At 38.5% G+C, this 27,789-nt stretch overlaps 1 protein-coding gene across 1 annotated transcript; it reads right to left on the reverse strand.

Annotated features, from left to right (window-relative positions):
• Nucleotides 1–18,063: 18,063 nt before the first annotated feature.
• LOC149237624 (uncharacterized) lies at nt 18,064–23,597 on the reverse strand. Its single transcript, XM_089369338.1, has 2 exons — nt 22,968–23,597; nt 18,064–22,230 (listed from the first exon to the last, which is right to left on the reverse strand). Exons 1-2 carry the CDS (start codon nt 23,595–23,597, stop codon nt 18,064–18,066), a joined length of 4,797 nt encoding a protein of 1,598 aa, XP_089225464.1.
• Between the last annotated feature and the right edge of the window lie 4,192 nt (nt 23,598–27,789).

Raw genomic sequence — 27,789 nt, forward strand, 5'->3', positions numbered from 1 at the left:
GAGTACTAGAAAAACAGAGAAAAACTATGAAAGTGATTTGTAATTCTTGCTTGGCTTTGGCCTCAAATAAATAAAAATACTCGCTTCAGTTAAAAATAAAAATAAAAAATGGGTGAACATGCCATTAAACATTCAAAGTATCTTTATCAAATAACACACCAAACTTGAATTTAATGCTGATTTGAATGGCATAATTATTAATATTACTAATTTTCATGTAATTAATCTTATAATAAAAATCTTATTGGTTCCATGTGTGTTTTTTTTAAATTGATCAAAGACAAATGTCCAATCATTTTTGCAAATAAATAATAAAGTTGCACATCATGGGAGAACATGATAAGCGAATACAAATCTCTAATTTTATATTCTTAAAATAGGTGAACATGCTAAACATATACATTTGTGATAAATTTTCGTTCATGATTGATGAAGAACATGAAATAATATGCGATGACTTCAATGATTTCCGTCAAGTATTAAATAATACACATAAGATTTTTTTTTTTTTCCTTATTTTTAAACATAATCCACAATACAAGGAGAAGAAAACATTTTAAATTGGAGCCTAACCATCCAAATATATGTCATAAATAGTTGGTTAGTAATTTTCAAAGTTCAATAATTAAATTAAGTAACAAGGAATGCTAACTACGCGGCCTTGTCTTTTCTTGTAGTAAATATTTGATCAACATTTTTTTACAAACTTGCATATGATTGATAAGTTACTTTTTAAATTTTAAATTTTATAAATATTTAAAATAATTATTAATCAATTTTATATTTCTTGTCATTTTGAAGTTTAATCTAGACCGTTTTAAGAGTTAATTTTTAGAACATAATTATAAAAAATATAATATTTTGTCTTTACATACAATTTAATATGAAAATCTACAAAAATATCAATAAATGTATATCAATAATTTTAAATACCAAAGCTTTTAGTCTTCTTTAAAAGCAATTTAAATTTACATTTATCATATAATCAATAGTTATTATTCAAATCATCACTTTTTTTAATTAAAATTTTCACATTAATTATAATTTAAAAACTTTTCATATTCAATAGAATTTTGACAAATAGTGTTAAAAATAAAACAATAAATGTTAAAAATAACATCTAGAAATTCCAATTTAGCAAATTAAATTGTAATTCTATTCTCATAGCAACTTGTAGTGGTTAACTAAGTTAAGTTGACTTAGTTAGCTTAGGAAATTCGAGTTGAAAGTCTATCTAGAGTCATGTAAGTGTGATCACTAAGTTTTAGGCATCCAGATTGAGTTCATTGAGTTGTAATTAGATAACTGAGTTATAGTCAGTTAAACTACTAATTGTTGGAGGAACTAGTAGAGGTCTAGTAGTGAGTTGGTGCACTAGTGCATCCTCAATGCCACACCAGTTAACTGAAGATTCATTCAAGAATAACTCATGCATGTCAATTCAGAGGAAGACCCAGTTGAGACTAGAGTGCAGGGACAATGTACTATCAGTTGTATAATTTTTCGAGTTGTACAGATGGTGCATGCAATCAGTTGAGGACCTAAGTTTGGATTGTGCAATTATGGAAGAAGGATTTCCTCATTAAATAGAGGCTAATTCCTCTAGAAATTGCGCAAGCAAGTAGGGGCTTGGAAGGCAACAAAATAGGCTAAGTGTTAGATTGAGCTAGATTGTCAATAGAGAGTTAGATTATACTTGTGCAAGGATTGTTCAGGAGGAACACACATTGTATTTTCTTCTCAGATCTTCTGGTTAATGCAATATAGATAGTCGGGGTTTTTAGCAGTTGCTTTCCCCAGAGAAATATTGTGTTATGTTCCATTGATATTCTTTCTCATTCTGCTTATTGTTTTCATCGATCATTTTTGGCTTTCACTGAAGAGTAGAGTAGATTCGTGTCTTGTGTTTTAGTATATCACATGAGCTGTCGAATCTACATTGAAAATATCTACATGGTATAAGAGTTAGGTTCATAGTAAAAATCTATATGGTATTGGAGTTGAAGACAATATAGAAGAGAATAATTTGAAGTTGTCCTTGCAGATTGATGGAGCTCTAGTTCAGGGTAGATCCAGAAGACCCTATGTGCAGACTTCTTAATGGAGCTAGAAGGCTGCTAGTGGGCAGATTGAGGAGCAGGAATTTTTTTAATGGCGAGTTTGTAGAGCATATTTGAAAATTTTTGTTGAAAAAAAATAGCAGATTTGGATTCCTTGCGAAAAAATACCCAAATTCAAAAAAAAATCGTCTGAATCAGAGTTCGGATGAGGGAGATATTGCCGATTTAAAATAATTTTTTGTTTTGTTCTGTTTTTTTTTAGAAAATTTTGTGACATCGGATGTGCGACTTAAGAACCTATATGCAATTGAGGTACAAGATGCATGTAAAGCCTTGAGGAGAAAGGCAAAGGTTAGAGACTTGGTGGTTGAGAGGGAGAGTGAATTACCTCTCAACATGCAACCCCAGAAGAAGCCTCAGAAGCTGTCTAAGAAAGTTGTGGAGCAGTCACAACTAGAGAAGCATAGAGGAGACCGAGTGGAGACATCCACTCAAGCAAAGATCTCTAGTAGGGGGATATTTCGAGACAGGTGGGCAGAGGGAGCACATGCAGCAATACCTCCAGGTGAGAGGTGGGGCGATGTGAAGTGATAGCCCCAAGAGTGCCGAAATTTGGGTAGGGTCCATTGAGGTGTGTTTTATCTCATGGATCATTACCTTGCTCCGAGAGCCCACAATACATAGTAGCATGATAAATCAATAGTGGTTGATGCAGTTAGATATCAGAGTGACAAAGGCAAAGGCTAGAAACAGTCATATACTGGAGAGCACAGAGCAGAGTTGACAACAATGCAGATAGGGAGAGTCAGCAGAAGTGTAGAGTTTTCGGTCGAAAGAGGCATAACTAGTAGCAATCAGAGACTTTGATGACAAATGCATCATACTGATTTAGGTTGGATGCTTTTTGGTTGCAAATGTTGTAGTAGCAACAATAACAGTGACAAGAGTTGCATGTAAAACATTCCAAAGGTTCAGGATCGAGATAGAGTTAAATTCATTTCTTGTTGAGAGGGAGTGTTGAAAATAATAACAAGAAATGTTAAAAATAACATCTAGAAATTCCAATTTAATTTGTCCTTGAATTAAATTGTAATTCTATTCTCATAGCAGCTTGTAGCAGTTAACTAAGTTAAGTTGACTTTGTTAGCTTAGGAAATTTGAGTTGGAAGTCTATCTGGAATCATGTAAGTGTGATCCCTAAGTTTTAGGGGTCCAGATTGAGTTCATTGAATTGTAATTAGATAACTCAGTTCAACTGAGTTATAATCAGTAAAAATAGTTCTAACTGTTGGAGGAACTAGTAGAGGTCTAGTAGTGAGTTGGTGCACTAGTGCATCCTCAGTGCCACACCAACTAACTGAAGATTCACTCAAGAATAACTCATGGATGTCAATTCAGAGGAAGACGTAGTTGAGACTAGAGTGCAGGGATAATGTACTATCAGTTGTATAATTTTTCGAGTTGTACAGATGAAGCATGCAATCAGTTGAGGACCTAAGCTTGATTGCACAATTATGAAAGAAGGATTTCCTCATTAAATAGAGGCTATTTCCTCTAGGAATTACGCAACGAAGTAGCGGCTTGGAAGGTAGTAGAATAGGCTAAGTGTTGGATTAAGCTAGCTTGTAAGCAACGAGCTAGATTATAATTGTGCATGAATTGTTCAAGAGGAACACGCATTGTATTTTCTTCTCAGATCTTCTGGTTAATGCAATATAGATAGTCAGGGTTTTTAGCAGTTGCTTTCCCAAGAGAAATATTGTGTTATGTGCTGTTGATATTCTTCCTCTTTCTACTTATTGTTTTCATCGATCATTTTTGGCTTTCGCTGAAGAGTAGAGTAGATTCTTGTCTTGTGTTTTAGTGTATCACATGAGTTGTTGAATCTACATAGAAAAATCTACAATTAGAATTATTGTTTATCATTCATAAGTAAGAGTTATATGGTAATTGTTAGAAACAAAGTTTGTAAATGTTAAAAACAAAACTTATTGTTTAATCAATTATTCTTTATTGTCTACACTAGCCTAGTAAGTTGATAAAATAAGAATATCTTCGGGATATTAATTATGGAAAAATTCATTATTTATTTGTAAAAGGGAAGTTGGATGATTCTAGGTTTTATTATAAAGACTAATTAAATTGTTCTTCAAACAAAATTAAGTCAACTAGCTAATATGTACATCTTATTTTGGAAATTATATGAACATTAATCCATGATAGTGAACTATATTCAACATAGGCATCTTGTTTTTGAATTATATGTACATTAATCAACCATAGTCAAGAAAAAGTCAATCATAATCAATAAAATCCCATCATAATTAACCATAGTCACCATGGGTAACATGTTTTGAAATTTGTATCTACAAAATCAAGAATAGTCAATAAAATCAACCACAGTCAGCAAAATTTAACCATACAAAACTATAGTTAATGTGGGCATCATAGTCAAGAAAGTCAACCATAAACAACTATAATAAATATGGGCAACATGTTTTGGAAATTATATGTACAATAGTCATCCATAGTCAACAAAATTCAATGATAGTAAACTATAGAAAACATGGGCTTCATGTTCATCCATAGTCAACTATAAACATCATGCCCGTAGTCAACACGGGCATACAAATTAATATAATTATTAAATTTAATATCCGTAGTTAACCATAGTCAAATATAGTCAAAATAGGCATAATTATTTTGTAATTATATGTATATTAGTCAACCACAGTTAACAAAAGTCAACCATAATAACCTATAGTCAACATGAGCATCATATCTTGGAAATTATATCTACAATATATAAGATAGTCAACCATAGTCAACAAAAGACAAATATAGTCAACTATAGCTAACATGGAAATAATTTTCAACCATAATCAATTATAGGGATCATGCCTATAATCAACATGGGCATACACATTCATAGTCATTAAAGTTAATAAATTTAACTCAATTAACTTTATATAATAAATTTAATATTTAAAAGTTAATATATTTTAATGTTAATGTAATTTTAGGTGTTTTGATATTAACTTTTAATATAAATTTTATAATTGTATTATAACTTAACAATATAATCCAAATATTATACTTTATAATGTCTGCAATATAACTTAAATATTGTTTACAATGTAGATGGTATCACAATGTGTTAAACAACAAATAATATCACAATGTAATGAACAACAAACATTGTGAATATATGATCAATAACGAACAATGTTACAATGTGATGAGAACAAAAAAAGTCACATTGTGATGAATAGAAAACATTGTCATAATGTGATGAACAAGGAATGTGATTGCAATATGATGAACAAGAAATATCACTACAATCTGAAGAAAAACATAAGTCATCATAATGTGATAAAAAATGAAAGTCATGGCAATGTGATGAACAACGAAATTCATTGCAACAAAATTCATTGCAATGTGATGAACAAACATTGTGACAATGTGACGAACAATAAAAAAAGTTATAGTGTGACAAACAACAAATGACATCACAATGTGATGAACAATGAAAGTCAATGCAATGTGATGAACATTGAAAGTTGTTCCAATCTCATGAACAACAAAAGGCATCACAATGTGATGAATAATAAACATCATTACAATGTGCAGAAAAGAACAATAAATGTTGTAATGTGACAAACAATAAATGTTCTTGCAACATGACAAACAATAAAAACAAACAATCACAATGCGACAAACAATGTAGTATTGCAACAAACAATAAATTTCATCACAATATAATGAACAATTGATGTCGTAGCATGCCAAACAATAAATTTCATCAAAATATAATGAACAATTGATGTCGTAGTATGCCAAACAAATGGTGTCAACATGATGAACAATAAACACTATCGCAATGTGATAAACAATAAATAATCTCAAAATGTGATGAAAAATAAATTTTTTTCACAATGTGATGCAAAACAAATGATAACATAATGCGATCGACATCAAGATGTCATTCCAATTGGACAAAAAACAATGTCACAATGCAACAAACATAATCAATGAAAGGCATGGTCAACCATGTTTAATTGATTCAACCATGATCTTCTCTTGGTTCACTGAGGTCAAACACGTTGAACCATGGTCATATGTGGTTTAGCATAGTCAATCATAGTCAACAAGATGGCCATCAATGGTTGACATAGTCAATATGGTTAAGTATGTTCAACCAAGCCCAAACATGGCTAAAGCATGATCAACAATGGTAAACATGGTTATTATGTTTACCCATCATCAACCATGGTCAACATGGTTAATATGGCCAACCATGGTCAACTTGGACATCACAATGTAATGAATAATAAACATTATTGCAATGTAATAAACAATATTAAATGTCATAATGTGACAGATGACAACCATCATCACAACTTGACAAAAAATTAACATCAACGTGATGTGATGAGCAATAAATAATGTTGCAATAGTTTACATTGTTGGTAACATATTCTAGCCTTTTGGGAAAATGATTGCGCGCGCGCTGCTGCTGAACGCCTGTAGGTTGCCGCCGACAAGTTCTTGGACGCTGCAATTTGCGGTCCCGGGGGTGGGGAGTCTGCTCCCACCCCTCCTCATTCCTCTGCAGATGCCTTCAGAAGGCTGTTAACACAGAAAGGGAAGCAGCATCACCATATTGAAATCCCAAAATTCATTAAAAAGCTTGACGAAATCCCAGAGATAGCACTCCCAGAGGAGCAATCGATTAAAATAGCTCTTGCGTTGTCTGACAGAGGCCTGGTAGGGCAGTTTATGGGCCGTTGGCCGTCCACTAAGACCACGGACGATTGGATACAACGAAACTGGAGACCGCAGCTGGAAAATAATGTGATTTGTTATGCTGTAGGGTGAGGCTATTTCATTTTTGAATTTACCACCAAGGAAGATCGCGACCTGGTTTTCAGAAATGGGCCGTACTTTATGGGAAATCAGGGACTGTATCTCAATAAATGGACTCCTGATTTTGATCCATCTGTTGATGTCCCCAAGGAGGCGCCGGTCTGGGTTCGTTTACCCAATCTCCCTCTCCACTGTTGGAGCTATCAATCTCTGCAGAAGATCGGTAATGGGCTGGGTCGATTTATTGACAAAGCTGATCACAAGGGTCAATATACTTGCGCTAGAATCTGCGTAGAAGTTGATCTGGAAGCCGGGCTACCAGAAGCGATTAAACTCAAAGTTGGAGAATGGCAGCACTACCAGAAGTTGGACTACGAGCAACTGCCTTTCAAATGTCGAACTTGTCATGAGCATGGACACTTCCAGAGAAACTGCCCAAAAGCCCCATCAGGGAACACAGTTGAAGAAGAAGGTTGGAAAGAAATCAGAAAGGGAAAAGCTATCCCAAAACATTCCGGACAGAAACCTTCTGCCCCATTGGGAAATCCTCACATCAACCCAAAATCCGTTGCTGCCAAAGACGGATTTCCATCTAGAGAAAAGATGGGTGATAAGGAGAACCAAGAAGAAACCGGAAATATGGAGAAACAAGGAAAAACCAATGCAGTAGAATCAACAGTTCCCTCACCTGAGGAGTATCAGAGAGGAAACGAAGGCAATGAAGAACACATTAGCCTAGGCTCAGACTCTGAAGGCGATTCAGAAGAGAGAGATTCTGAATCTGACAATTCGTTGGCCACTCCAATCAAGACGACTAGAGGACGGAAATCCAAGAAGAAACAGAGGGAGGAAGAAACTTACAAAGATGTCCTCCAGGGATCCCAAAAAACTCTCAAATCAATGATGAATACCAGATCTGGACGCAAAAGCAACAAGGCTCCAATGGGAGCCTCCTCTCCCCACAAAAGTAAATAATGAAATACGTCTCCTGGAACTGCAAAGGTTTAGGCAGCAGGTCGAAAGAGGAAGCCCTGAAAGATTTAGTGAGAATATACTCGCTTGAAATCCTCCTAATCCACGAGACAAAGTTGGAGGATCTTTCCCTCCTCAAATCTAGTAAAACTTTTTGGAACAAAGGCCATGGAAAAGCGGTTAGCGCAAGAGGTGCCTCTGGTGGAATAGCCACCTTCTGGAACAGCACCATATATGACTTTATTCAAGAAAAAAGCAGCCCTCACTGGCTCTTCACAAGGGTTCTGGTCAGCAAGTAAGTATGTTTAATGTTTATGCTCCTGTTTTGTCAAGTGAGAAAAAAAATCTGCTGGAATTCGCTTCAATCAATTCTTTTAGAGCAAAACCCCGAGAATATCATAATTGCAGGTGACCTCAATGTCACCCTTGATATGGATGAGAAAAAGGGAGGTTCCATTGTCAGGGATCCTGCCAGAGAATGGGTTGAAGACATAATGCTGGGCTGGGACCTGGAGGATATTAAACCTTCTTCAGGAAAATTCACTTGGTCCAATAAAAGAACAGGCCCCAATCATATTGCTGCCCGTCTGGACAGATTTCTTGTCCATTCTTCCTTCCTAACCAGCGGTCTTATGGCATCCTCTAAAATTCTCCCAAATCTCACTTCTGATCATAAGCCAATTCTTCTCGAACTTTCTCTTGACTGCAATCTTGGCCCCATCCCTTTCCGGTTCAGCCCTTTGTGGATCCAGCAAGAAGGCTTTCAAGATGTGGTCTCCGACTCTTGGAATAGGCCCGTCCATGGCTCTCCTTTCTTTTTGTGGGAAGAGAAAATCAGGATTCTAAAAAGAAATCTAAAAGACTGGGCTAAAAGACTGCAAACCCCCACATCCAAAAGAAAAGAAAATACAAATAAGCTTGCTGCTCATCAAATAGAAATGGAGCAAAACCCTGTTTCTCAAGGTATGCTACTAAAAGAAGTTGAGCTCCAAAAAGAGGTTCATAGATCAAGCAGGGAGGAGGAAGAGTTTTGGCGGCAGAAGTCTAGGATGCTCTGGCTGAAATCCGGCGATAAGAACACCAACTTTTTTCATAAGCAAGCGGAAGCCCGAAAGAACTTCAAATCAGTCTCAGAGATCCAACACCAGAATACTGTGATCAAGGATTTCGAAGGCATCAAGAGAGCTGCATACTCCTTCTTCCAAGACCTGTATTCGGCTCCTGAAGATCCAGATATTGATCCCCAATCTTATCCGATCAATTTAATTCCCAATTGTGTCAAGGAATCGGATAACGATATGCTGACAGCCCCGATCAGTATGGAAGAGCTTGAGGAGGCACTGAATGATATGGAGCCCGATAAAGCCCCAGGGCCAGATGGGTTCTCTGTCAGGTTCTTTCTGACTTGCTGGCCAATAATCAAAAAAGATCTTCTGAGGATGGTCAGAAAATCCCATAATTGTGTAAAGATAGGTGGTGGCATCAACTCAGCCTTCCTTGCTCTGATCCCAAAAGAGAAAGGCGCCTCTGACTTTAGCAGATTTAGGCCAATATCTTTGTGTAATTCCAGCTATAAATTGGTCTCCAAAATAATAGCCAACAGGCTGAAAAACATCTTGCCAGACATCATTCCTGAAAATCAAGGCGGATTCATAAAAGGCAGAAAGATTTTGGATAATATTGTGCTGGTCCAAGAAGCTGTCCACTCTAGCTGCCAAAGAAAGGAGAAAGGCATGGTGATTAAGCTCGATTTGGCTAACGCATTTGACAGGGTGAGACATGAATTTCTGTTTGCAGTGATGAAGAAGCTAGGCTTTTCAACAAACTTCATCAACTGGGTGAAAGCCTGTATTGCCTCGCCTTGGATTGCGCCCTTGGTTAATGGCCGTTCTACTGATTTCTTCCAAGCTTCTAGGGGCCTGAGACAGGGATGCCCTTTGTCTCCGCTCCTATATGCTGTCCAAGCCTCAGTGTTAAGCTTCCAACTAGATCATAATCAGCAAATTCAAACCCTTCCTGGCATCAGAACTACTCACAAGGTGAAAGACATTAATCATGCCCAATTTGCTGACGACACTCTGCTGCTTGGAGGAGCCAGCTTGATTTCTGCCAGACATTTCAAGAGGGAACTGGACATTTACAGGCTGATCTCGGGCAGCAAGATCAATTATAGAAAATGCTCCATCTATGGCTGGAACTACTCGACTAAAGAACTGTCTGACATAGCAAGACTTTTAGAAATGGAAGGAATCCGAAATTGGGAATCATTTAAATATCTCGGGATACCAATCTTCAAAATTAAGCCTAAAGTTGCTCACTGGCTGCCGCTTCTTGACAAAATAAAGAATAGAATCCAAGCCTGGGGTGCCTCTTGGTTGAACAACGCAGGGAAACTCATCCTCATGAAATCGGTCCTAATAAGCATGCCTCTATTCCAAAACTCAATCCTCCTTGCCCCAAAAACCTTTCTTAGTAAGTTAGATAGCCTGTTGAGAAGATTTCTGTGGGAAGGTGGGAATAAAAATGACAGAAGAATCCATTTAGTGAGCTGGGAAATTCTCAAGAGTCCATTTCAGGAAGGAGGCCTCCAGCTGCGCAATTTGGCTGCTCAAAATTTTGCTTTGGGAGCCAAGATCCTATGGAATTTAGTCTCTGGAAAAACTAGCTGGAGTAAAAGAGTTATTTGGAAGAAATACTTCCATGGGCAGCGATTGAGATGCCTGGATAATCCCCCAAGAACTCTAAAAGGTTCACCAATATTCAATCTTTGCAATGCGGCAAGGGAGCAATTCAGCCAACACCTATATTGGATCCCTGGCAATGGAAGGAAAATCAATATGTGGGATGATTCGATCTTGGGTGACCAACCAATGAAGCAGGTGAATGGTCTTGCAAACATTAAAGATTGGCTTCAGTCTCGTAATCTGCACACATTGTGGGACATTTCGAACTGGAAAGAAGCTCTTGACAGAACCTGGGATGGGTGGAATCTAGGGGAGATCCCCATAATGCTGCAGGGGGAAGCCTCTTTACTTCTAGATATGCTCCAAGGAAAATCTCCTTCCAAAGACAATGCTAAAGACAAAAGAGGCTGGGGGTCCATATCTGGCCATTATACTGTTGCTGAAGGTTACAAAAGAATTATGGCTGCTCCCCATGTTCCTCCAAATCCGGCCCAATGGAAATTTATATGGGACTTTCCAGCTCTACCAAAAATAGACTTCTTCTGTTGGACCGTGGCACATCAAAGCATCCTCACCAGAGATAATTTGAGAAGAAGAGGAATGGAAGGACCTTCCAGATGTCCCCTCTGTAGATCTGATGAAGAAACTACCAATCATCTGTTGCTGCTATGCCCCTTTGCCCAAGATGTCTGGAGGGGGGTGCTACTGTTAGAGCCCACTATCCTCGCTCTCCCAGACAACATTCCTGCCTTGTTCAGAACTTGGGCCAGCTTATCTCCCTTCTGTCTTAAAAACAAAAGTCTTCTCAAAACCAGCTGGATGTGGATCCCTAAGTTTATTTGTTGGAAATTATGGTTGGAAAGAAACAACAGAATTTTTCGAGAAGAAAGTTTCACTACAATAAAAGTTATCTCTAAAATAAAGGCTTTGTTGGGAGAAGCCCTGGAAGCCAACGCTACACCAAGGAATGAAACAAGATTGCTCATAGAAGAAGAGAATTGGTTTAAAGAATTAGTTCCAAAGCTAAAGGAAAGGCCCCCTCAATCTATCCCCGCTCATTCCAGCTGGGAGATCAGGCTGGAAGAACAAGAGTTTATCAAGTGGAGATCGGCCTTGGAAGAGCATTGTTTATTCTTCGATGGGGCTTCTAAAGGAAACCCTGGGGTCGCTGGCAGTGGGGGAGTTCTATTGAGTCCTGGAGGCTTTCCGGAACTGAGATTCCATTGGGGTCTAGGTATTGAAACTAACAACAGAGCGGAGGCTTTGGCATTGTGGCAAGGGCTGACACAGGCGATCAAAAGAAATATCCTTTCTCTAGCAGTCTTCGGAGACTCAAGACTCATCATCCAGGCCATGCTTCATCCTAAGAACTCTCACCAGGTTCAGTTAGCCTCTATCATTAGGAAAATCAGACTTCTGCTCCCTAAATTCAACAAAATATCTTTCTTTCATATCTTAAGGAACCTCAATTCCCTAGATGATAATGAGGCCAACCTTGGTGTCCTCTGCTCTCGAAGATCCCTGGTAATAAACTCAACTGAATCATCTTGCTCAATTCCTTAAAATTCCAGCTCGACCCTCCATTCCTAATTGAAATAGGAGCTCTCTGTTAAATCAATCTTGTAACCAGACCACCCAAAGCTGAATCCAGTTTCCGAGTATGCTCTCTGTTATTTGATTTGTCTCTGTCTCCCCAGCGAATTTAAAGATTCCAAATGGGCGTATCCAAGCTCAGTTTCGATTTTCCTCTGTCTATCTCTTCTGCCGGATTGGACCAGAATCTTCAGAGCCGGTCTTCCCCGGGAAACAGCACTCTGCGTTGGCAATTCCAGTTGTGGAAGTCTTGTGCCAAGGAAGTTTGCTGATACGGTTCATCATAGATTCGCAGGCAGCCCTTCTGAAGCGAAAATTGATACACAGTTAGCTCATGATCCGCTTGAGGACTTTGCAGGAAGCGTCATCTCACTACATCCTTCAAAACGCAGAAGTAGTTTATCTCATCAGCTCAGAACCTCGATTTGACCTGCATTTCTCTCGGATTGGATCTACATTTTCACATATTCCTCTGTTCTCTGTAATGGACTCTTCAGACTTGTAAAGCATGCGGTAGCTGGTTTACCGCCCATTTCAATATAACCGTTATTGTCCAAAATAAATAAATAATGTTGCAATAATGTGATGAACAACAAATGTCATTGCAATGTGATGAACATGATGAACAACAAACATCATTGCAACATGAAAAATGATAAACATCATTGCAACACGATGAAAAATAAACAACATCACAATGTGACAAACAACAAACAATGTAACAACATCATGAACAATAAATGTTATTGCAATGTGATGAAAAATAAAGGTGTTCGCAATATGAGGAACAAAATGCAACACAGTTTGTTAAAAACAATAAACAACATCACAATGTGATGAACAATAAATGTCATCCCCATATGATGCACAACAAATGAAGCCATAATGTGATGAACAATAAATGTCATTGTAATTACATAAAAGAATGGTGATGCCATGTGATAAAATTACCATTGACAACTATGGTAAAATACTTTTAACTATGTTAACTATGATCTTCCCTTAGTTATTTGAGGTCAAACATGGTTAACCATGGTTATATATGGTTGAGCATACTCAATTGTAGACAACAAGGTAAACATGGTCAACATGGTCAAGCATCTTAAACCAAGATCAAATGTGGCCAAACCATGGTCAATGATGGTATACATGGTCAACATTGTTGATAATGGTTAATTATTGTCAACCATGGTCAACATTATCAAGATGGGTAGCCATAGTTAACATGGGAATCATTGTCAACCGTGGTCAATTGTAGTCACATATGTAGGTAAATATTGACAACCTTGGTCTACCATGTTTAACAATATGTAATTATTTGTTGAGCATAGTCAACCATGGTCTAATAAGCTCAACCATGTTCAAACATGGTCAAGCAAGCTCAACTAGGGTTAAACAATGGGGGATTCACCTTGTTGACTAATATCTTATCATGTTCATTCATAAAGGGAGTTTTTAATTGTGAAAAATAGAGTCATTATATTGTAGGTATTGGGGGTGGATGTGGACTAGAGAGAAATTATAGGTATTGGGGGTGAGATGTGGAATAGAGAGAAATTATAGGTATTGGGGGCTATTAAATGTGGTATTTTATAAAAATAGTTGATATATATTAAAGATATATGTTACTTATTAGAAATTTGTATTGGGATGGGGTTCAAAAAGGATTTTGGGAGGATTTTATCAATATCTAGTAAGAATAGGGAATTTTTTAATATTCAATGATTGCAAGTTCTATGATATAAGTTGAATAGGTGGAGACATAATGGGATAGACATGGTCACCAAGTTTAACCATGATATATCATAATTAACCACAACCAACCATCTCCATCCATGCACAACCATAGTCAACCATAATTGACCATAGTCAACCATTGTCAACATGGTCAAACCATGGACATCCATGATCAACATGGACAACCATGGTTGACATGTACTAGCATGTTGAACCATAATTTGACCATATTTAACCAGGGTTGGCCATGTTCAAACATGGTCAAGAAAGCTTAACCATGGTTAAACATGGTAACCAAGTTTAGTGCTAGTCAATGTTGTTTAGTATTGTAACATAAATACATGGTTACATTAATGGTTGACCATGGTTAATCATGGCCAACCTCAACAACCATTAATGTAACATAAATGTAAAATTAAAATTTACACCAATATAACATCAACCATGGCTAACAAATGTTAGTGTAAGAATAATCAACACTAATGTAACATAAATACATTGTTACATTAATGGTAAAACATGGTTAATCAAGGTCAACCTCGTCAACCATTAATTTAACATTAACATTAACAGCAATGTAACATCAACCATGGTTAACAAATATTAATGTAACAATACTCAACATTAATGTAACATAAACACATTACCAACCTAGTTACATCTTAACCTCAGATCTATCAAGTGCCGAGAGGGATCAATTCTCTCAATGTGAAAACCTCTTTTTTGAGTGAAAAACTTGAGGAAAGGTTTGCACCTCGAGAGATTTGATCCCTCTCTGTGCTTCATAGATACTAGGTTAAGATGGATCTAGGTTGGTTATAAAATATTATATAATATCTATATTTGAATCTACGTGTCTCTTTCTTATCCCCTCTCTCTATATCACCCCAAAACATACACACTCTCTCTCCATATCTATCTATATCTCTCTCCATACCTCTTCCTCTCCCTCTCTCTCCCTATTCCCCTTCTCTCTCCTCTCTCCCTCACTCTCTCTCCATCTCCCCCTTGTCACTCCTTTTTCTCCACCTTTCTCCCTATATTCATTTCTTCTTCCCTCCCTCTCTCTCCCACTCTAACTCCATCTCTCTCTTGAGTCCTCTATATCTTCCTTCCTCTCTCTCCCTTTCTCTCCCACCTCCCTCTGTCTCCCCCCATCTGTCTCTCTCTCTCTTCCCTCCAACTTTGTCACTATCTCCCTTCATCTCTCCTCTCTCTCCCCTCCATTTTTGTGTCTCCTTATCTCTCTCTTGCCCCTTCTCTCTTTATCTCTCTCCTCTCCTCTTCTCTCTCTTTTATCCTCTCCTCTCTCCCTCACTCTCTCTCCATCTCTCCCTTGTCACTCCCTCCCTCTCTCTTCCCCTCCAACTCCATCTCTCTCTCTCCCTCTCTCTCTCTTCCTTTCTATCTCTCCTTATATATCTTCCCTCCTACCTCTCTTCCTTCCTCCCTCTCTCTCTCCCCCCCCCTATCACTCTCTATCTCTGCCCTCAGCTCAGCTCTGCCACTGTCTTCTTCCCTCTCCTGCCTCCCTCTCTCTTAAGTTTGATCCCATTGTATTTGTGTTTAAGAATTTATCTAAATTAAAAAAACACATTTGGTTGTAAAATATTGAACCTATATTTTGGATCAATCATGTCAAAGAAAATACAATAATGAAAAACTTAAAAGAATTATGCACTATATTTCCTCTATTATTGTTAGTCACTTTGCTTGCTCTCATCGCTTGGATCCTTAGTTAAGATGGATCTATGCTAGTTCTTAATAATATTATTTACATTATATAAATTTCACATATTTATATATAAAACTATTCTTGTTTTTATTTTTATTAAGACCATGAATTAATTTCTATGGGAATATTTTTAGTAGCCGTTAGGATAGAGGGTTAGATATATCTCAAAAGTAATTATAACATTTTACAACTTAGTTTAAATTAAAAAATGTTATAAAAATAATTAAAATAAAATATTTTGATTGTGAAATAAGTTATGGTTTTTTGGCACGTGGTATTGATAAGCCATGGAATTGGTCCATGGTATTGTAAGAAAGTCTATTAATAATATCCATGGTAGAGTGGGGGTGAATATCCATGGTTAAGAATCTTGTCATGTTGTTATAACATATTTTGATTGTGAAATAAGTTATGATTTTTGGGCATGTTGTATTGATAAGCCATGGTATTGCAATAAAGCCTATTCACAAGTTAATAATATTGATGGTAAAGTGGCAGTGAATATCCATAGTTAACAATCTGGGCATATTGTTATAAAATATTTTGATTGTGAAATGATTTATGTTTTTTGGGCATGTGGTATTGATAAGCCATGATATTGGTACATGGTATTGTAACAAAGCCTATTTACATGTTAATAATATGGGGCGAGTATCCATGGTTAAGAATCTTGTCATATTGTTATAAAATATTTTGATTGTGAAATAAGTTATGGTTTTTGGACATGTGGTAGTGATAAGCCATGGTATTGTAACAAAGCCTATTCGCAAATTAATAACAAAATCAAAATATAACAAATTGAATTTTATTACTTTTATTACTTTTTAAACTTTTTATTATCAATTGAGCCAACATTTAAATGTTTACACTCATCACGGACACTGGAATTTATATTAATTTTAACTTTTTATTTATTACTTTTAACTTTTTGTTTATTTTTTTTTTTTTTGAAATGGTCGGTTGCTATGTATTATATTCTGAAAAAAACGAGGATGTAGAATCCTCTTGTACATAGATTGCGCAGACTGAGAGGAGGCAAGGGGTTTACAAAATGAGGCTGCCCCCTTGATCCTTAGATTACTTTTTTTCCTACTACTGCTAGAGGTAGCGCTAGTATAGATTCTAATAAAGGAAGATAACAGAAAAATACATTTGAATTTCATTCAGTCAATCATTATGTGTTGTATGTGTCTTGCTGTTGATTCTTCTGGCTTCTCATCTTTGGCTCCATGATTTGCACTGGAGGAGCTGGTGGCGATGGTGTGCTTTTCCAGCCAGAATTTCAGAGTGGAGAGCGATTCCTCGACATGGCCACAGCGGTTTGAGAGCTGCTCAAATTGCTCTTGGAGGGAGGACACCCTATGCGTGAAGAGCTGGATTTCTGCTTTATACTTCTCGGTATTGATGCGGTCCTGTTCATAAAGTCTCCTACTGTGCTCATCAAGGCGCCTGTCGTGCTCTTCTAATCTTGCAGCTAGCAGACCCTGCTTTTCCTCTATCAGTGACTGCTGAGTCCTTATTTCTTCAAGCTCAGCTTGAAGGTCAGCACAGTGTAAACAATCCTCACTGCGCGCCATAGAAAGGAAGATATAATAAGGGAAAATAGTCCAGAAGGCGAGAGAGATTAGAATGATGTTGAAATTGCTGTCTTGGAGACGGAGATTGGAGACGCTGTCAGAGAAGGTAATAATTCCCACTTCCTGAGCGACAAGGTTAGAAGGTAGATTGGGCGGGGAATAGGCGCGCAAGCCAGAAAGAACCAGAAGACTATAGGGGCAGATGGGGCAGAGGGGAGAATAAGAAACGGTGGAGAAGAGGGAGGCAGGAGCTGGGGGAAGCTTGCTGCAGGGGCGAGAGGAGGATATTGAGAGCGGCTGGCAGAGGCGATGAGGAGAGAGCGAAGAGAGCAGGGATGGTGGAACAGCTAAACGAGCCACCCTGCAGAGACGGTTCCTGAAAAACACCACAACAGAGTTTAAAGTGGAGTTAAACAAAGCAAAATGAAACAATACCAGAGACTGGTTTCTTCTGAGATTCTGAACAAGAGCTCCTGCGTCAGGCCGATGTAGCTGCTCTTTCGCATAACCTTGAGTGACAATTCTTGGCTTGCTTCTGCCCATATTTATAGAGTGAGTCCAACGATAGACTGAATGCCTAGCTGGAACCGGACCCTCGGAAGTGATGAGATATTTTTCGAGATCTCTTATGCAATCTCCAGTTGCAGTGTTTTCGATCTTCAGGCCAGCACTGTATTGATTTGTTTTCCTTGGATGGTAGATTATTATTTGGATCGATGCTTGGATTTGACTGCTTGTGCATTTCACGCTCTCTGCAAGTTGTCCTGATGCTGTAGAAGCCATGCCCTTCGCACACTTGATGGACCTGCGAATCTGGGCAAAGTCAGGATTTTCCTGAGTCATGGCAGGGGTTGGAAGGTATCTCTTTTGTTGTGCCTCAACGCACCTTCCTGCTTTCCCACTGCGTTATTTGCATGCTTATCTGCTTCCATGTTGAGCGTGCGAAGGATATGATAAAGTTTGATGTTTTCAAAAAATTGGAGGAGGAGTTTAATACGTCTAATATGTTGCTGGAGGCTGCTGTTCGGAGATCTCTGGTTACGATTCATGAGGCGAATTATTATAGAAGAGTCTCCAAAAACTAAAGCTTTTCTAATACCCAGATTTTTTAATTGCAACAGACCTTGATAGAGAGCTAAGGCCTCTGCAATGTTGTTTGTTTTTTTCCCCAGGCTCCATTCATAACTGCAGATTTCTTCCCCTGATTTATTTAATATTACTCCTCCCACTCTTGCTGGTCCTGGGTTGGACTTTGAAGCACCATCGAAGTATAAAATTGGACAATTGTTGCTCTGGATCCACATCTTATAGTCCTGGATTGGGAGTCTAATTTCCCACTCCCTAATCTGATCCTGAAGATGTCTATCTGTTCTCTGGGTATCCTGCTGATGACCTGGTTGATCTATAATGTGCCTGATAACTGATATCTCTTCCACTGAGTAATCTGCTGCTTTAATTTTTCCTGTATATTTTGCTGCAATTGTCTCTTGCGCCAAGATGTGAGCTTTGTTGCATGTTATCCGGACATTGCTCTCTTTGTTTCGGAAGATTTTTTTATTTCTTGTGAGCCAAATTTTCCATAGAAGATTGTGAGGTATGATAGCCCAAATTCTTTTGACAATCTTGCTCCTCTTGTCTTTCCATGGGCAGTTCCTTCTCCATTCTTGAATTGCCTCTGCAATGTTCTGTTGGGGTTGCCAATTTATATTGCCCAAGTTGGACAAGTTGATCCAGCATCTCTTCGCGAAGGGACAATCAAGGAACAGATGATGGATGGTTTCCTCTGCTGAGCAGCAGTTGGGGCAAATTGAAGGTCCATTGATCCCTCTCTTTCTTAAATTTTCAGAAGTGAGGACTTTGCCTTTTAACAACAGCCATATGAAAAATTTAACTTTGGGAATGGCCTCGGATTTCCAGATTGTTCTCCATTGGTTCCAAATAGGAGTCTGATAGATACTGTTGCAGATATATTGATAGCCAGACTTGATGGTGTAGCTTGAGCCCGTGGGATCCCATCGAAATCCATCTGCTGCTCCTTTTTTAATGGGTGCTCTATTCTGGAGATTTTTTTGAAGGACTTTGAAGCTTGGTTCTAGATTTGAAGGGATGACTGGAAATTCCCAACTAATCCAGGCTCCTGTATCTGCATCCCATTTTGATATTTGATCAAGCCTCTGAATGCCTTTACTATTGAGATGGAGAATGTAAGGGATGGCTTCTTCAATTGTGTTTAGAGGTTGAAGACCCATTATCTTGTCAGTAGCATAATTGATGCTGTCCCCTCCCCCAGGGATCTTTGAGATGTTTTGCTTGAGGATGGGAATTGCTTTCTTGCAGAGATGCCAAATCTTAGTGGAGTCTCTGGTGGGAATGTCAATTTCAAGAAGTCTTTGCCTTTTGCCGGTAAGGTATTTGCTTTCTATGACCTGTTTCCACCAAGCTTTTGGCTCATTAATTAACCTCCAGGCCATTTTGATCCCAAATGCTAGATTTAGGATTTTAGGTGCTCTAATTCCCAGACCACCTCTATCCTGAGATTGGATTACGCTTTTCCAACTGACCAAATTGAATCTATTTTTTTCTTTTTTTCCTCCTTGCCATAAGAAATTGCGGAGGACAGTTTCCAGCTTGTGATAAAATGTGGCAGGAGCTTGGTAAAGAGTAAATCGATATAGAGGTAAGGAGGATATACCTGATTTGAGCAGAATTAATCTGCCTGCTGGATTAAGCCATTGAGTTCCCCATTGCTGAATCTTCCTTTTGACTTTGTCTATTATTTCATTCCAGGTAGCGGCTTTTAAAGAACCCAGGGTGACCGGCATCCCAAGATAGGTGAAGTGATCCCAGTTTGCTTTGTAGGCAACTCCAAAAATGTTAGCTATGCTATGAGCAGTTTGATTGGAGATATTCCATCCATAGATGCAGCTTTTTTGAAAGTTGACCTCTCCCCCTGAGTACTCCATGAATTGGTCGAGAAGGGTCTTGAAGCGCCTTGCGATAGTAGTGGAAGCTCCTCCGATGAGCAGAGTGTCATCAACAAATTGGGAGTGATTGATGTTCTTAACTCCGTTTCCGAATTTGATACCAGAGATGAGGCCAGCTCTTCTATTGTGATCTAGAGTACTGCTGAATGACTCAGCCATAATAATAAAAAGATAAGGGGAAAGAGGGCAACCTTGCCTTAACCCTCTTGAGGATTGAAATGCTTCACAAGGGCGCCCATTTATGAGAGGCGAAATCCAGGGACCTGAGATACAAGCAGCAATGGTGCTAATGAAGGCAGAATTGAACCCCATTTTCCTCAAGACAGCAAACAAGAAGGAGTGTCTTACCCGATCAAAGGCATTGGCTAAGTCGAGCTTAAGAACAAAACCTTTCTCTTGCCTTGATGTGCTGGAATGAATGGCTTCTTGAACCAAGGTGATGGTGTCATGAATTTGCCTGTTCGACATGAAACCTCCTTGATTTTCGGATATAAGGGAAGGAAGAAGGGGTTGGAGCCTAGTAGCTATAATTTTTGTGAAGATCTTATAAGAGGAGTTACACAATGAAATTGGTCGAAACCTGGAGAAGGAAGTGGGGCGGTTTTCCTTGGGAATGAGGTCAAGGAATGTTGAGTTTGTGAAGCCCCCCATTTTCCCTTTTCTTTGAATTCCCCTCATCATCTTTGCAAGGTCTTTTTTAATCAAGTACCAATGATCCCTGTAAAAATTGATTGGGAACCCATCTGGACCTGGAGACTTGTCCGGTTGCAAGGTCCAGATAGCTTTTCTGATTTCCTCCTCTGTTATTTCTCGATTTAGATTGTCATTCTCCGCTGAAGAGATTCTTTCCGGCAGATGCTGTAAAATCGCCGAATAGTCAGCTTCTCCTTGATTTTCCGTGAGGAGGCTTTTGTAGTGAAGGGAGGCAGCTATTTTGATGGATTCTTGGTCGTTATGTTGGCTGCCTTGACTATCCATTATAGTGTTTACATTGTTTCTTATTTTTCTGGCAGTGGCTTGCTTGTGGAAGTAAGCCGTGTTTTTGTCACCTTCTTTCAGCCATAGTTGTCTCGATTTAATTCTCCACTTAATTTCTTCCGCTCTCTTGATTTGCATTAGCTGCCCTTGAGCTTCCCATTCTTTGCTTTTCAGCTGGTGGGTGAATCCTTGATCTTCTATTTGTTTTTGGATTTCCTCCAAGTCCTGTTGTATTTTTTTCCTAATTTTTTCTGGCTCTTGATAGCTGCCTTTTGCCCAGTCCTTGAGAGCTTTCCTTGTATTTCTGATTTTTGTTTCCCATATATGGCTTGGGGAGCCTTCTACATGATGCTTCCATGTTGCTTCTATGATAGCTTCGGCCTCAGCGTTGTCTCTCCACAAAGGATTGTACCTGAACGGAATTGGTCCCAATTGAGAATGGGAGTCCAGCGTTAAGAGAATGGGAAAGTGGTCTGAAGCTGTGGCACTGAGAATTTTTGTGTGGCCTGCAGCAAAGGAGGAAAGGAAGGAGACATTAACCAAAATTCTGTCCAATCTTTCCATGATATTGCCTGGCCCCAACCTTCTGTTATTCCAGGTGTATTTTCTGTTTTTTGGGATGATATCCATCAGTTCATGTTCGGACATTATCACTTCCATCTGTCTTCTGAAGGAGTCGGGGGTGAAATTGCCCCCTCTTTTCTCATTCGCATGGAGGACTAAATTGAAGTCTCCAGCTAGAATGACATTTGTATTCTGCTCGTTGTCTATATCTTCCTTCAGTTCCTTCCAGCACTGTTCCTTTTCCCGATAATGATTGGGGATATAAACATTATAAATGATGAGGTCACAGCTCTCTTCCTTGTTACTAAGATTAGTCCTTACCCAGTTTTGATTGAGGACGGAAGACTTACAGTCCCAGTACTGATTGTTCCACATGGTTGTAATACCTCCAGAAGCTCCTCTGGAGTTGCTACTGGCCCCTGAGAAGTTTTTTTGGGCATCTACAATTTTTTGCATTTCGCTCTGACTTTGTTTGGTTTCCTGAATCAGAACAATTTCAGGTCTTTCTGTTTGAAGAAGATCTCGTAGGGCAGCTGATTTAGAGGGGTGCCCCATACCCCTACTGTTCCAAGATAAAAGCTTCATCATGAGGCATTCGAATGAGGAGGTGCTCGCCTCTCATGGTCTTTTCCTACTGTTTCTTTTTCTTGGGATCCTGTAATGAAAGAGTCCATAGGGGTTTGGATCCCTAGAGCTATATCCTTTTGCGTGCTTTCTTCCCGATGCTGTTTGGCTGACTTTCTTCCTGGTCCCGGCTTCTTGTGGATGTCACTGGAGGCGCCAATGTCTTTTGAAGAACTTCTGGTGGTTCTGGGAGGGGGGGGGTCGGTGAAGGGCTGAGAGGGGGTCGAGGAAATCAAGGGAGGATCGGTCAGTTCCAGAGAGGGTTGATCAGTCTGAGGATCATCAGAGGATAAAATAAGGAAAGGGTTGGAGGATGAGGGGAAGGAGGGTTCTTGGGAAGGTCCAGGAGGATTGAGAGGAGGAGAGGTGGGGCGGGGGGAGGAGGGGCCCGGATGTTCAGAAGATGGATCTTGTTTTGACTGAGGTGCTGCTTTCTTTTTTTTCACAGTTTCCCATTGTCCTCCTTGGTCTTCAGATTCCAGATTAGTTACTTTAGTGCATCTATTAGCAAAGTGACCGTATTCGTGACATACCTTGCATTTAAAGGGTATTTGCTCGTAGTCCAGCTGCTGTATGTGGCTCCAGTCATCCACCTTCAGCTTGATGGCTTCTGGCAGGGCTTTTCCGAGGTCCACTTCTACGCAAATCCTTGCACAGGCTTGCATGTTATCTTTAGGCTCGCTTCTGTCAATGTATTTACCTACTACATTCCCAATTGCTTTGACCGATTCGTCTCCCCAACAATGCAAGGGCAGATGAGGAAGACGGACCCAAACCGGAATCGCATTAGGAATATCTAGCTCAGGGTCGAAGTCAGGGGTCCACTTGTTCAGATATAGCCCTCGAGAGTCCATAAAATAGGGCCCGTTCCTGAATATCAAATCCTTGTCTGCCTTGGTTTCAAAATGAAAGGTATAGTAGCCTTTGCCACAGAAGCGAATCGAGATCTTTCCTTGTATTTTGTCGGACCAGTTCCTTTCCACCCATCGCTGGACTGTCTTTGGTGAGGGCCATAAACCTGTAAATTGCCCTATGAGCCCTTTTTCTGCTAATGATAGAGCTGCCATTCGAGGAAGAGATGGAGGTAGCTGAACTTCTTGGAGAATATCCAGTTTCTTGACGAATTTTGAAGTTGCTGGTTTCGGTCGGGCTGGGGGCAAAGACTTTACCAGGTCAGAAAAAGCTTTCTCTGCGTCCCCAAGAGAAGGATCTATATGGGCCATGGCTGAAGCCAGGCCCCGGAAGGCAGGCCTCGCGGCCCAGGCCGAGGCGGCGGTGCTGTAGCTGCTCTCAGAAGGTCTTCAGCGCTCCCGCGATCTCCAGCTGCGAAGGTGAATTTTTGTATTTTTATCAGTGAGCAATTTTCCAATTTTGGGAGCCTTTGTAAGCTTCAACTTTTTGTTTATTACTTTTAACTTTTTTATTATTAATTGAGCCAACATTTAAATATTTTTATATTACTTTTAGCTTTTTATTTATTACTTTTAACTTTTTATTATTAATTGACCCAACATTTAAATGTTTACACTCATCCATATCACTTTTAACTTTTTATTATTTTTTAATTAAGCCGACATTGAAAATTGTTTACATACTTACATTACACCTACACAACTACCCTATATTGCGTTGTAGAGCGCCAATCAGGGCAATTACATCAATGGTCAACTATAGTCAAACTTGTCAACCATGGTTGACTATTGTTAACCTCACCAACCATCTCGAGCCATAATCAACCACTAACAATCCTCAACAACCATGGTTAAACATTGTCAATCATTGTCATTGTTAATCATTGTCATCGCTTGTCAATTATTTTTAACCATAATTATAGAATCAACCCTAGTCAACCATGGTTTACTAATCTATCCCATGCATGTTCATCATTAACTAGCACAACCACATTAGTAAAATGGTTGATATGCATTTATCGACATCATTTACCACCTTTCATACACCAATCAATGCCATTATAAGTGGAAAATGATTCCTATCGGCATACATCGACCACTTTATTATTTTGGTTATGCTAGTCAATGACAACCTTCCTTTCCCTAATGTTCCTATCTTTAAGAAGAAGGATGGTTCCATTCCTCACCAGATATTTCATAAAAACACTCACACAGAACAATACCTTAATGCTAGTTCTCATCATTATCCATACATCAGCCACTTTATTATTTTGGTTATGCTAGTCAATGACAATCTTCCTTTCCCTAATGTTCTTATCTTTAAGAAGGATGGTTCCATTCCTCACCAAGTATTTCATAAAAACACTCACACAAAACAATGCCTTAGTGCTAGTTCCCATCATTATCCAGTGTAAAAATTTGGAGTTCTTAACACATTGGCTACTCAAGCTCTAAGGATTTCTGATGAGAGTCACCTAAATGATGAGAAAACCCATCTCATGAAAGTTTTTGAGAATAATGGCTATAATAAGCACCGAGGCCTTAGAGCTTTCCAAAAGTCTAGTAATTGACCAAAGATAAGGAGGAAACCCATGGATTAGATTACTAGTTCTCATCTTCCCTTCATCCTCAGAACCACGGACAAGAATGCTCGCATTCTTAAGAAAAATAATGTCTCTGCCACCTTTGAAATTCTTGACACCAATCAAAGTTCCCTTACATTGGTCAAGGACTTGGTGGACCCTAAAAACATAAAAGTTGTTTACTTAATCCTATGTTAATGCAAGACACCCTACATTGGAGAGACTGACTGCTCCACCAAATAAAGAATTCAAGAGCATGCAACTAACCTCAAACATAGTCAGTACTGGTATTCAACTTTGGCAGAGCGTCCTGAAAAAACTAAACTCCACATTTGTATTGAAGAGATCTAAGTCATTACCAAGATTGATCACTTCCATCATTAAAAGTTGAGGGAAGCCATCAAGATTGAGAAGCAGATAAGAAATCTAAACAAGAACAATGGGTAGGAAATTAACAACAACTGGATTTGTGCCTTGACTTCTTAAGTGTTTTTTTTTTTGGCAAATTGTATACTTTATTATTTTTGAAATTAAAAAAATAAATAAATTATTATTATATAATATTCATATTATAATAATCATATAAATATGTAAAATACACACACACACACATATATATATATAGGTCGTACTTCATTTTAGGTTTGTATTATTCTATCATTATTTACTTTCTATTTAACCCTTTTTCCTTTTTTTATCTATTTTATTTATTTTTTCTTATTATTTCTGTAATTTTTATTATTATTAATGGTTCCTTATTGAATTTTATAATTTATTTTTATCATTTTTTTCATATATATATATAAAAGAAATATTTGAATATTTATATAAGAAATATTTGAATATCTATATATGTATTGATTAATATTTTATTATTATTTAAATGATGAGGTATTAATATACTATATTTATTTACTAGATTTTAACAAATTCTAGTTTGTATTATATTTTATTACCTATTCTAAAGGTTGTTTATTAATAATGATATTTTTTAATAATAATTAATATCAATTAAATATTTATATGGTAGAATTATTTTAGAATTTGAAGAGGATTAATTTTGAACATTTCTAACGTTTTAGTTTGGTGCATCTCTATAATATTTAAGTTCCTGGCTAGATCAAATTCACCATCTATGTCTTGATGATGAATCACATTGGTTGTTTCAAAATGTCTACCCGAAAATTATTGGTGTGATTAATCGAGAAGACCTCTATTTCTAAATAAAAAATTGATTAAAATTTAAAATGAAGCCAAACTAATATATTTTAAAGCATGCCAATTTAAGTTAATAATAATACTAATAGTAAACTCCCGATCAGGGTGTGAGCCAACTAAGGATATGTCTAGGGATCGTGACCATGTTTAATCACATTTATGAAGGGGCTGGTGGGCAACTTCAACCACACCTTCACACGATTTTCCACCTTAAGGGAAGGGATGGCCGCAACCATCAACAGAATTACAAAGTGAGGTTTGGCAGAGATTTAACAATCAAGGTGGTAGGAGCTGGGGTATTCACGAACCCATCTGTCCGAAATTTAGTTTGGCTTCAAGGTGGTCCTAGTGGTATTCAGTGGTCTCAAATAATTGTGCTCTAGTTCAAGGAGTCTGGAGTGCGGGGAGGAACCTTGACTATGACTGGTATCTGTAAGTGGATGACGCTCTCGGCATGATATGTCTTTTTCCTTATCGTTTTCCCTAGGTTGGGGACTACCATTTTCTATGTGCCTTGCGTAAGGAAGTGAAAAGGCTTACTCGTGACGTGGAAAGTTTCTCCGACTGTTTATAATGGCACTCTCATTCACATTATGTCGGTTTCAGTTTTTGTGATGCTCTATTATCTTGTATGGTATTGTGTCACATGTTCTGGGTCTTATGTAATTTGTATACTGCATGCGGGTTATATGGGTTTGGGGGTAAATCAATATGGCCAACCCTGCGGAAGGGAAGAGAAAGGGTAGTTGTGCCAAGCCATGTCTGTGGACACGGTGATCCCCTCTGAGTGAATGAGAGTAGGGGGGCGGTTGTCAATTTTCTGTGGAGGTCTTTCACTCTTGGAAGTTTCATGCTTTACTCTGTATTTTGGTATGGGTTATCGTTTCTTGGTGTGGTGCAACACAGGAAGGTGTTGCTCCTATTTTACGGTCCTCTTCTTAGGCTTAAGCTTAATGTCAATTGCATGTTATTATTATTATCCAATTTTAAGGTCACAGTCAAGCCAGACACCAAATTGGTGTATGAGACCCCCTTGTTTGTGGGACAAGGGACCCACCTTCGCGCAGTGATTTGACTACTAAGTCTACAAAGGCATACATACTCTACCCCCCTCTGGTTTTGAACTTGTGACCTCTTAAGAGGAAACACATGTTTCTTTCATGTCATGATATTACACAAGATCTACATAAACAGGTTCTCTCTCCGTCCTCTGCACTGCTGGTTGGGTCATGAGTGGGGGTAGGGTCAAGGAACTGGACGAAGGGTGGTATGTCCTCTTTCACCATGCTCAAGTCTTCTTTGGGTGCTGGTGCCTCTGGGCATGGATGATGTGGTCGTAATTTTGAGGTTGGTAAAGGAAAGAGTAGGGGCTCGACTTCAAGCAAGCCTCCAAGACAGCGAGGTAGGAAATCTGATGCCCAGATCTTACAGGAAATAGTCTAGGTTTATAACAGAGGGACTCCCGCCCAAGTGAAGCAATTGATTTCATCTTGGGAGGCATAATTAAACCAAAAAGAGAAAATCGAGGTCCTGATGGAGGAATGGTGTGGGTTGATTCCAGATCTTGGGATACTCGCGGTCAGCTTACTTTTTACAAGAAATCCGTCCATCTCTTCTGGTTGATGAAGAGCATCATAACCAAAGCTATTATTTCCTCTCCAGCCATTTCTGCAAATCCCGATCCTGTTCTTCAGGAGATTTAG

This window comes from Pinus tabuliformis, chromosome 8 (genome assembly GCF_031772625.1).
Source record: "Pinus tabuliformis cultivar Carrire ecotype Pingquan chromosome 8, CPIR1, whole genome shotgun sequence".
Lineage (NCBI taxonomy): Eukaryota > Viridiplantae > Streptophyta > Pinopsida > Pinales > Pinaceae > Pinus > Pinus tabuliformis.

What these genes read in the sequence shown, in the direction of transcription:
- LOC149237624 (XM_089369338.1), bottom strand. Translation starts at nt 23,597, where the DNA reads ATGGCCCATATAGATCCTTCTCTTGGGGACGCAGAGAAAGCTTTTTCT. An exon ending in CAGAAGCCATCAAGCTGAAG is followed by an intron (nt 22,231 to 22,967) that starts GTGGATGACTGG and finishes GTTCTGATTCAG; the next exon opens with GAAACCAAACAAAGTCAGAG.